This window comes from Frieseomelitta varia, unplaced genomic scaffold (assembly GCF_011392965.1).
Source record: "Frieseomelitta varia isolate USP_RPSP 00005682 unplaced genomic scaffold, Fvar_1.2 scaffold_443, whole genome shotgun sequence".
Taxonomy (NCBI): Eukaryota; Metazoa; Arthropoda; class Insecta; order Hymenoptera; family Apidae; genus Frieseomelitta; species Frieseomelitta varia.
In genome coordinates, this window is record NW_025110194.1 from 388,809 (window position 1) to 399,500 (window position 10,692).

At 39.3% G+C, this 10,692-nt stretch overlaps 1 protein-coding gene across 3 annotated transcripts; it reads left to right on the plus strand.

The window, feature by feature from the left end:
* The first annotated feature begins 553 nt into the window (after window positions 1–553).
* LOC122532249 (LARGE xylosyl- and glucuronyltransferase 1-like) lies at window positions 554–5,759 on the plus strand. Of its 3 annotated transcripts, none has more exons than XR_006307475.1 (11): window positions 554–934; window positions 1,705–1,817; window positions 2,054–2,237; window positions 2,841–3,385; window positions 3,465–3,614; window positions 3,765–4,067; window positions 4,671–4,867; window positions 4,931–5,072; window positions 5,142–5,272; window positions 5,353–5,455; window positions 5,542–5,609. XR_006307475.1 is itself a non-coding variant. In XM_043660854.1 (11 exons), the coding sequence occupies exons 3-11, from the start codon at window positions 2,081–2,083 to the stop codon at window positions 5,669–5,671; spliced, it is 1,824 nt and encodes a 607-aa protein (XP_043516789.1). In that variant the 5' UTR covers window positions 559–934; window positions 1,705–1,817; window positions 2,054–2,080; the 3' UTR covers window positions 5,672–5,759. The 3 variants fall into 3 exon arrangements, 2 of the variants coding, with proteins under 2 accessions (XP_043516789.1, XP_043516787.1); XM_043660854.1 differs by having other exon boundaries at window positions 559–934; window positions 2,865–3,385; window positions 5,363–5,455; window positions 5,542–5,759; XM_043660852.1 differs by having other exon boundaries at window positions 560–934; window positions 5,363–5,455; window positions 5,542–5,759.
* The last annotated feature ends 4,933 nt before the right edge of the window (window positions 5,760–10,692 follow it).

Below are 10,692 nucleotides of genomic sequence, written 5' to 3' on the forward strand. Positions count from 1 at the left end.
ATAATTATAAAACGAAACATTTATCCTTTTGTAACAGAGACAGACTTTATTTCAAGCTCAGATTGAGATCTGTGACATAAATTTTATGTGCAATTTGCATCATGTATTATTATATTACGTATGTATTATTTTATATTAATATTAATTCAATATAATAATACCCGATATCGTAATAATTAGAATTTTATACAATCGATAAAATACACAAATTATGAAATACAATTTTGTAATATCTCGGCAAAGATCAGTATTTAAATATTGCATATAATTATCCGATCGCGATTGTACTTTCACAGATATTATTTTATCTGTTAATGCGACGCACAGTGTAACAATTTTAACGTCGATACAATTGAACGTTGTACCATACGTAGTTCAACGAACTCGTATCGATGTAAATATTAAAACTGTACGTGTTCAAAAATTTCATCGTGCATATTTTTGTTATATTATACTTGCAAAGTTTCGAGGGAAAATCTGATTTTAAAAATCTAATTAATGTTGCGAGACTCGGCGACTAACTTCAGCTCGTAGAGTGGACGTTGCCCTCTCGTAACAAAAGTGGGTAACTAAGTAACGAGTTACCGACTGTTCGACGTCTCATGTCGCATTGCTCAGACGGAGTAGTAATTCTACCACCGCGTTATCCAGTGATTAAACTATTTATGTTAGACTTCCTGTTTCGGGTGTTTAGGATGCGTGCTGTCCCGTCGTTGTTCGTAGATAACTGTAATTGCGCGAATTTGCTTAGTTTACGACAAACAATCTGGTGTATAACAGTGATTCATTGAAACGCAAACGAGTGCCGGTGCCTGAGGAGATTTGTGTCAGCAAATTCGCATATTATTATAGAATTAATCACGTATTCCAAAGTAGTTGGAGCAATTTGAATTTAAGTGCGTGAGAATTGATGAAGAAAGCTACGACGTCAAAGGTATGCGTTTCTAGACACTCGGTTATCATATATCCAGTTTTTGTATTATTCTGTGGCGTTGTTGTTTTCGATAGTCTTGCAAGTATTACGACAAATCACATTAACCTATCTCTTTTGTTTTACGCATGCCAAATAATTGAAACAAGATTGTCAGACTATCTGTGATTTATAACGTACCTTCAAATACGTCCAACAACAATACGATTTCGTATGTAGGTAATTTGTAGGTAATATAGAAAGCAACGTAACCACATAGTCAATGGCATAATACAATAGCATACAGTGGTCTCGCGTTAATTTATTTCAATTACCTTCGTTATTTAGTTTTTAAAATAAAAAGTATTCTTATCGCCAGAGACGTCATTTGTTAAAAATATTTCTAGACATTAGAATAACTTATATATGGAAATATAACTTTCTCAATGATTGTTGACAACAAACAAAGTTGTCATTCGTTTTGCATAGATTTGAATTCTCAATTAGTTCGTTTTTCTTGAAATTTAAATACGTTGCTTGCTCGTTCGATCGTCCAATTAATTTTCTATTTTCATTTGTAGATCTTGGCATTCACGTAATAAAGTTAATCACTCGTTAATCATTCTACGAATTGGGAAACATGTCTGTCATATTAGAGTGGCTCGACCATGGCTAGGATGTTTATTCGGCATTCTAATACCAACAGTTGTTTATTTATATTTATTGTTAAACGGTAATATACGCGTCTCTGTTACCATATTTTCGTAACATTGACATTTCCTGTATTATTATAGTCTCTTCTACCGATATCAATTCCTACAAAATTAATGGTAAATTGAACTCGCCTGTGGACGTAGAAAAGAAGAGTCCACACGTGGGAAAGCTGCGCACAGAAAGCAATTACGAGGTACAAAATTTAGGTTGTTTCTTGAAAAATGAAAATGAAAATTTGTATTTTTATTTTACTTTATTTTATTTTTATTTCTACAAACTCGCAAAATATCGTTTGTCGTACAATCAATTAGTCACGTTACGCGGGAAAGAAGTAAAATTAAGCTTACAATTGAAAGGAAAATTATAAATCATTTAATAAAAAGAACGATTTTAATATTGAAATCAATAGATCAGCGATTTATTTTAAAGGTAAAATGCGAGACCATACACATTGCGATGGTGTGCGCCGGATACAATTCAACGTTCGCTTTGGTAACAGTAGTTAAATCCATTCTATTCTACCGCACGAAACCTTTGCACTTTCACTTGCTCGTCGATGAAATTGCAAACAGGACCTTGACAACCGTGTTTCAAACGTGGAATTTACCACATGGTTCGTAAAAAAGAAAAAAGAAGAAAGAAAAATCATCGCGATTATACTATGTTATATTAAGAGACTCATCCGTCTCTTAAATTGAATGTCAGAAATGTATGGAAAGTATAGCTTCTATTTGATAAGAATTGTATTACGTATTACGTTGATTTATGATACCGAGGTGTTCTTGACGTCTTCGTTTATCGACTTTCTTTCAACAACTTTCTTCTCCAGTGCTCTACACGCTCAATTTTTTTTCAACAAAACGCCACTTCCAACGTGATACACTTATCCAGCAATTAAGCTAGGTCACGTATACCTATTCATTGCACCCTCCACGCTAATCTGAAATGTAACCTTACCTGATGTTTCTCATTGTACTTGATTCAAAACAGTAAATTCAACTTTTCCCTCTCTTTCACGTACGTGCACGATGCCCATTAACAATGAAAGTCGTATGAAAAATGTCGAACACTCGTTGATCCAGTTGTTGCATCACTGATGAAATAAATTTTCTAAACGGCACGTTGATTCGAAATGCCTTCTGTTATTTAAGAAACGGATGACACACACACACACACACACGCTGTCAATGATTCGTGCATGTTTACAACGTTTCAGTGAATTTAACGTATTACAAAACAGAAAAATGGGTGCCAAAGGTGTCCTGGATACCGAACAAACACTACTCAGGCGTTTACGGTCTGTTGAAATTAATTCTGCCGGATGCGATGCGTGAGGATAAAGTGCTGGTATTCGACACGGATGTGACCGTGTTGAACGATGTTAGTTTACTTTGGCAGATGTTCGAGGAGTTCACGAACGATCAGGCCCTAGGGCTGACGGAAAATCAGAGTCATTGGTACATAAAGGCATTGTCCTACGGTCAGCGGCCATGGCCGGCTCTTGGACAAGGCTTTAATACCGGCGTGATGCTAATGCACTTGCAGCAGCTACGTAAGAGAGAATTTACGAGGCTGTGGGAAGCTGTGACGAAGCGTGTGCTCGCCCATATACCAGAAACTAGTTTAGCCGATCAGGATATAATAAATGCCGTTATCAAAGACCATCCTTTCATGATACATAAGATAAAGTGCACGTGGAACATTCAGTTAAGCGATCACACGATCAGCGATCTCTGTTATCGCGATACTAGTCAAATAAACGTACGTTACCCCCGTGAAAATCATTCGTAGATGTTTGTTTCCTCGATTTGCTCGATCATTATCGACCGGTTTCTTTTAGATCGTTCATTGGAATTCCCCTCGCAAGCAACACGTGTCCAATAAGCACATTAACGAGTTTCGTAAGTTGCACAGGATCTTCCTTGAGATGGACGGGAACTTATTGCGTAGACGCTTATTTGGTTGTGATAAACACGAAACTTCGTCGCAAGTAAGTTCCCCCTTTTTTTTTTTTTTTTATTAAAAAAGCGACGAATAATAGAAGTTTCATTGCAAGTGAATTGGTTTCCGATTCATATCGCATAAAACGTACATTTGTAGCAGATACCGCTAATACTCACATAACGTATTGAATTTACAGTACAACGAATCGAGTCCGTGTCGAGAGTTCACGAGAGGTGCAACCATGTTGTATCGCACTTATCCTTTTCTCCTCGAATACGAGTACAACGTGTACGCTCCAATGGACGTTGCTTTAGTAACTCAGTGTAGCGTAGAAAGGATACCGTTATTAGAAGACCTATCGAAACATTGGCCTGGTACCATAAGCGTCGCGTTATATCTCACCGACGCTGAGGTGCAGAATTTCCTGGAGTTTGTGCACGGCTCCGTCGAGTTGAGAAACAGGAAGAACATTGCATACCACGTCGTGTACAAAGATGGGGTACGTCTAATTATGATAGTCTACATCTTGTGCACATACTTTGGTAATAAAGTTTATCCGGTGGTTACAAGATGTTGAGTTATTTCATTAGCTCTTAGATACGTTGTCTGATTAACGTTAATATCGCGAAAATTACGCGAGTGGCTATCTTTATTTTATATTCTTATGCAAACTGTTGTTGCTGGAAAACATTCGAACATATATATACGAATTCCATTCATTTATCGAGAAAAGTGCACGAATGGATTCTGGTTGAATGGTAACAGATGCTTTTCTCTCGTCTGCCGGTGTCGTACGATCCTCTACATACGTACACATAAGCTTTTACATACATATTTTAACAAGTGGGGCAAAATCTGGCGCCAGAAGTTGAAGCGGAGTAGAATCTGGCGTCAGAATGGCCGGCAGATTCTTGGAAAAAAAAAAAGCATCACTTCTCTTGCATGCGTTATGCTGACTAAATCCAATGAAATGTATCCATTTAATAACGTTTAAGCAAAAAAACAATGAATACACAGGATACCCCAAAAATGCCCTATAAAATCAAATATTAATATATCAAACACTAACATTTAACTATACAGTATACTCTTTTTCATCCAGGAACTCTATCCTATCAATTATTTACGAAATATTGCGATGTCGTATATATCGACTCCGTTCATCTTTCAATTGGACGTTGACTTTTTGCCGCAATACGGACTATACGAAACTCTTATGGGTTATATCGTTAAATTGAATATCAGCGAATCGGACAAAGTAGCTTTGATCGTCCCTGCATTTGAAACGGAACGTTATAGGTATTCTACTCATTAAGATAGATTAAACACTCGCATGGTGTACGCTACACGTATTCTTTGTAGGTTTGTCTTCCCGGCCAACAAGGATGAACTCTTGAAGTTCTTGAAACGTGGCATTCTGTACACATTTCGTTACCACGTTTGGACTCAGGGCCATGCTGCTACAAATTACAGTTATTGGAGGAACACGATGGAACCGTATCAAGTACGTGTATTGAACCGAATCTCAAAGTTCATTTCGCTTGTAAGTAAATAAATCAATGGTGCGCGACAGGTCTCCTGGGAACCAGATTTCGAACCGTACATCGTTGTTTCAAAATTGGCGCCTCGATACGACACCAGATTCATCGGTTTCGGATGGAACAAGGTGTCCTACCTAACACACTTGACCGTATTGGATTACAAGTAAGAGGCGTTTCATAAATATCCTTTTGTAAATCACTTAAAAACAATCGAGCAGAATAGCACGGTGCCATAAATTGGAGATTTATATAGGTACATTGTCTTGCCGGATACATTCATTATCCATCGGCCTCATGCCCCTAGTCTCGACATCGGCAAGTTTAGAACTGACTCTATTTATAGAAGGTAATGTGCCAATAAGCGTGTAATGTCAATAAAGTAAATAGGGGAAAGATAAAATGGCCAATGCTCGTACGATATTTGTATTTCAGATGCCTAAAAAAGTTGAAGGACGAGTTTGTTGAAGAACTGGTGATGAGGTACGGTTTGAGTACGCTGTTAAAATTAAAGAAAATGACCAAAGAAGAGAGAATATTAAAGTTTGTTGAATCTAAAAAGTAATCCAAAATATTATATTTATAAGAAAGACTGTGAAGACACTGGTATTAAATAACTATTTTCTCAATAAAAAGATATTTGAAAAACCGCAGTCACATCTTTATTTGTTCTCTGCCAGTCATTATTCAAAAATTGGGTACAAACAAGATTGAAACACGATGACGGGGTTGGGAAATATTTATTAAAATTTAACCATCGTGGAGTGTACAGAGTGGTGCTTTCAGTACATTCTCTTAATATTACAGTCACGCTAAATATTTTATTTATAAAATATGTATAGTATTTACAATGATATACATAGTACATTGACGATGGCGTATAAATTATAATCGGCCGAAACGTTATACAGAGTAAAGCTAAATTTTATTATAAGGCAAGTAGTACAATTTCTCTCATAAAACCTCCTACGTAATGATGATCACAATGATAATAACAGCGCAATATAACGGTGTATAAATTTAATAGAGCGACATGAATATTAAATATTAACGACAGCGATATTGTCAGTAATAATAGCAATAATAATAATGATGATAATAATAATAACATGAATACAAATGAAAAAGAGAATACGTAATAAAGTAGAAGAAAAGAAGACATAATCAACGTTCGCAAAGACTTTTATCTCGATTATCCATCCTTAATCTTTCTATGTCATCTAGGATCTAAAGTAAAAGAACAGAAAAAAATCTTGATTGCTACTTTTTTTTTTTTTTTTTTACTAGGGAATTTCTTACACCTATATCATGACACGCAAACATAGTTCCTTTACATTTATGATAATCCCTATTTACGATAAAAACACTTCACAGCGTTCTTATCCTGTACAACTTAGAGCTGTACGAGATACGAAAATATGTTAATGAAACGTCATTTATTCATAACTCGGCCCCATAAAAGTCCGCGTACATACTCGTCGAGCACGAGAAACGTGGATGCGGCTGATCCACGGTAAACAGCGCCCTAACAACTCTCCGTTAGGAACATACTTCACATTCTGTTATACTATTATTACACTTGTCGTAGTATACATGTGAAAAGTCCTATTTTAATATGTATATTCTTTAAACAAGTGGAATGAGTTAGGCAGTTTCAACGATGATTAGGACACGACTCGAACGATCAATCGAGAAAGCACGATCTTTACTTATTTATTTATTTATTTTTTTTTCATTTAAATCTATGTCAAATGTAACTTGCTCCACAAATCAATTGGTTGCTCGAGACTATTTTGTACCTTTTTTTTTTTTCTTTGTCGATGATCAAATTCGCAAGCGTACATTCTTTGCCATAAATATGCTTAAAAATTCAAAAAAAAAAAAAAAAAAAAAATCGTCTCGACTAACCAATCGATTTCAGACAGACTCGTACCAGCATCGTTCGTAAATAGAAAAGCTTCCTATGTATCTTTGTCTCCTTTCTTAAGCTCCTTCGTATGTTCACAAGAAACAGGGCGCTCGGCATGTATTTTCTAAATACATAGCGTCACGCGAGCATAATGTTCCCAAACAATTTGACAAAGGAGATCAATTTCTTTCGAAAGTTTTGTAGTCTAAGGTAACGCCGGTTGTACATTAAAAATCTTATCCGCCTCGCGGTGGAGATCGTCGCCCATCGAAGCGTCTATTTACATACGTTTACATTCGTTTCGCAGATTCGCAGATTCGAACAGTGATCGTTTCAACGATCAATTAGTTCAGGTGAATTTGTTTCTCGCGCGAACATCGCGGCCGATTATTCGTACGACGAATTTGTGTGCTCGTGCTGGCGAACGCAATTCCTTCGGTTCGAGTAACTTAGAAAAGAGAAACGAAATTACGTGGGTTTCTTAATTTCGAAAGTGGTCAGTCTTCGAGGAACGGTGAAAAACAATTCGACGAACAAGTAAAAAAGAAAAAAAAAAACGCGACGACGTTCACGCTTAAATCTACAACGATTCAAATTCGACGAACGGCAACGATTGCTAACAACACACTCGGAAATTGGATTCAAAAGTTCGTGTCCGACGTATCCTCGGCTTTCTGACAGTTGTTCGCGCGAATGGAAATTTGCGACTTGGAATGAAACCACGGAGCGCAGCGTTTTACCTCTCATTTCCGAGAATTAATGAACTATTATGAACTTTCTTACACTATGATACTACAGCCTGAAAGAACCAGCGAGAACCAGCGCTTGAGAGATGCGTTTAAAAACGGAAATAGGGTAATTAGGAAGATTATATGCCTTTTGGAATGTATTCAACGTTATTCGCTTCTCTCGCGGATGCTTTTCAAATGAATACGCCATTATGAAGTAAAACGCAGCGAGATACTCAACGTCCATTTGAAAAAGTTCTAAACGTAGTTCGTGCTGCTAACTTTTTCACCATTTAAACGGCTGTAATCGAATGAAAGTAATTTATCAACCTTCGGGGGGGAAAGAAAAAGCATCATTGTACTGTTGTGTAGCTTATTTCTATAACGTGATGTATTAAAAGTCGAAATTGCTCGAAAGTTAATTTTCGATTGTGATGGATGAATTTATAAATTCTTTCTAATGGAAATGATATTAATACTAATCTTTGCTTTCTGCGAAAATATTTCGAAGCATCCACCCCTGATGAAATGAAACTCGTAAATTAGTTGTATTGGACGGTACATTCGTATCCTTACCGGACGACGCAGATCAAGAACTTGGCGCCAATATCTCGGTGATGAGACTAACAAGAAAATGTCATATGTACAATCCTCGGCACGTTCGTACGATGAAAGTCTACCGATTGCAGCTACCGTGTTTATCGTGGCGCTCTGAAAGTCAGATTTTACGCGATTTTTAAGTACATCTCCGGCAGCGTGAGACGTGGAATGCACAACTGGTCGAGTTTACATCTTCGAAGAGAGAGAAAAAAATAAAAAAACAAATGATTGCAACGTCGATACTGATCCTAAGTAAGTGGCAAAATCTTCTCACACAGAGAAACAGTTTTCCATTCGCGTTATATAAGTTTGTAAAATACGTCTACGAATCGTAATAAATCGCGCAGCACATCTACCGAGAAATAATCCTACCTCATTGTGCCCCATGGAGGTTCGCTTGCAAACTGCGTAAAAAATCCGTCCATTTCGAATCGCGACCTCGCGTTAAACGGCCGGCGATCGTCGAGCCAAATCGATGATCGCGACCAAACGATTCGACGAATTCCTCTGATATTTCCACAAATCGGGCAGATTTTTCCTCTGGCAATTGAAAGGTAGCAGCGTTTCGCGCGTTTGGCTGTGGTCGGCTGATACGAGGAACAGGGCTCGTTACGCGTTTCCCCATCGGCGCTCGATAATTCCGCAATCCGGCCGGAAAACCCGGTAACAAGTGCCAGGACGTCATCCTTTCAGCTCTACTCTATTAACGTCCTCGTCGACGCCGCGAGCCGTCTTTTCACCACCGCCCGTTGGATCGTTTCTCTCGTCTCGTCCCGTCTCGTCGAGATCTCGCGTGTGTGCCTCATTAAAAAAATACTAAACCGTGACAGAGAAACCCACCGACATTCGCAATTACACGGACTTTAGGCATCTTCTCTTTCCGAACCACCGCCTTTTCTCGCTCTCTTTCGCCTTCAATTTCCGCCACGGCCGTAACGACTTCAAGCGGATATACACCCGACAGGTACACGCGACAGAGAGATAGACTGGGAGATAGATCAAGTTGGACGAAGGATCGAAGCAACAGTGATCGAAGGAGTGAAAGGGATGTAGTCTGAACGACGCGGAACGTAAGTAAGTTGTGTTATCGTAACGTTCGAGAGTCAAAGAGGAAGGTAGGGCCGAGCAACGTAACAGCGCGCACGAAAGTATTCTCGCCATGATAATTGCACGTTGCGGTGCAGGTAGATTGAATGGCGTTGGTTCGTCGCGTACGCATCCTCTGGTGAACACGCCGCTGCTAATAGTACATGGAGCACACGGTGGGAGATGAGGTCGACCTTTACATTATAATTGCGTGGATCGTACACGCTCCATTTTCGCGTGTACCGCTATTCATTACACGGAGGCAACTGTGGCGAATCGAGGAGTGGTTGCGTTCACGCGAATCCGCTGAATGCGAAACCATCTCCTCGTCAACGACGTGAGCGGTGTTTGCGTCCCCTCCTGCTTGTTCCCCTCTTACGGGGGAAACTTCTATTTTCTATTTTTTCCAAGGGATTTCTATTTTTGTCAAATTGATGGAATTGGTGGTGGCCGCGGACGATTCTCACCACCGCTGAACTCGACAAAGGTACGCGTGCGTGCGTGAGCACCAAACAGAAAAAGAAAAAAGAAAAGAAATCGACGCGGAGAGGAATTGAATTAAAACAAGGTGTGATAATTACGGACGAGGTGAAATCCTAGAAACCTGATGACCGTTTCGTCGCGATCGATCTCTCGGGATGAGCGGGTACGCGGAGAATAATTACGGACGAGGCGTATCTTCCCCGCGCGATCATCGTGGGGCGCGTGGGCGTGTTGCCGCGGAGAATCCGTCAAAATACAAAATTACAAAAATATACTCGTGGCGCCGTACCAACCGGCCGTGCCGCGCTTGTTTGCCTCGAACGTGCCTACGTTTACGTGTAAACAGCGTCGTTGAATTAGCGTGCGATTAAGGTCCGTATTGTGTATTTACAGGGCGCGGCACAACGATTGGATCGGGCGAGCCGCGACTCTGCTAGGCCGCTTAAAATCATTCGCGATGAGCCCGTTCGTGTAATCTCGCTTCCGCGCGAGGATCGTTGACGATCTTTGTGCGAAGGAGCGTTCGAGATCATTTCTTTGAATTGGAAATTTTTTTCGTACGCCTCTCTCTCCCTCTCTCTCTCTCTCTCTCTCTCTCCTTCTCTCTGGGATCGTGGATATTATTCGTTCGATTTTTTAGTGGCGATCGCTTGCGCTGGGCAACTGATTGCGGACCATAACGAGTGACCGAACCGTATACAATAATTCGTCGCTTTCTTTATGAACTCGGTCGGTACAGAAATGATTGAGAAGTAATAAATTTATCATTTGTTTCGCCTA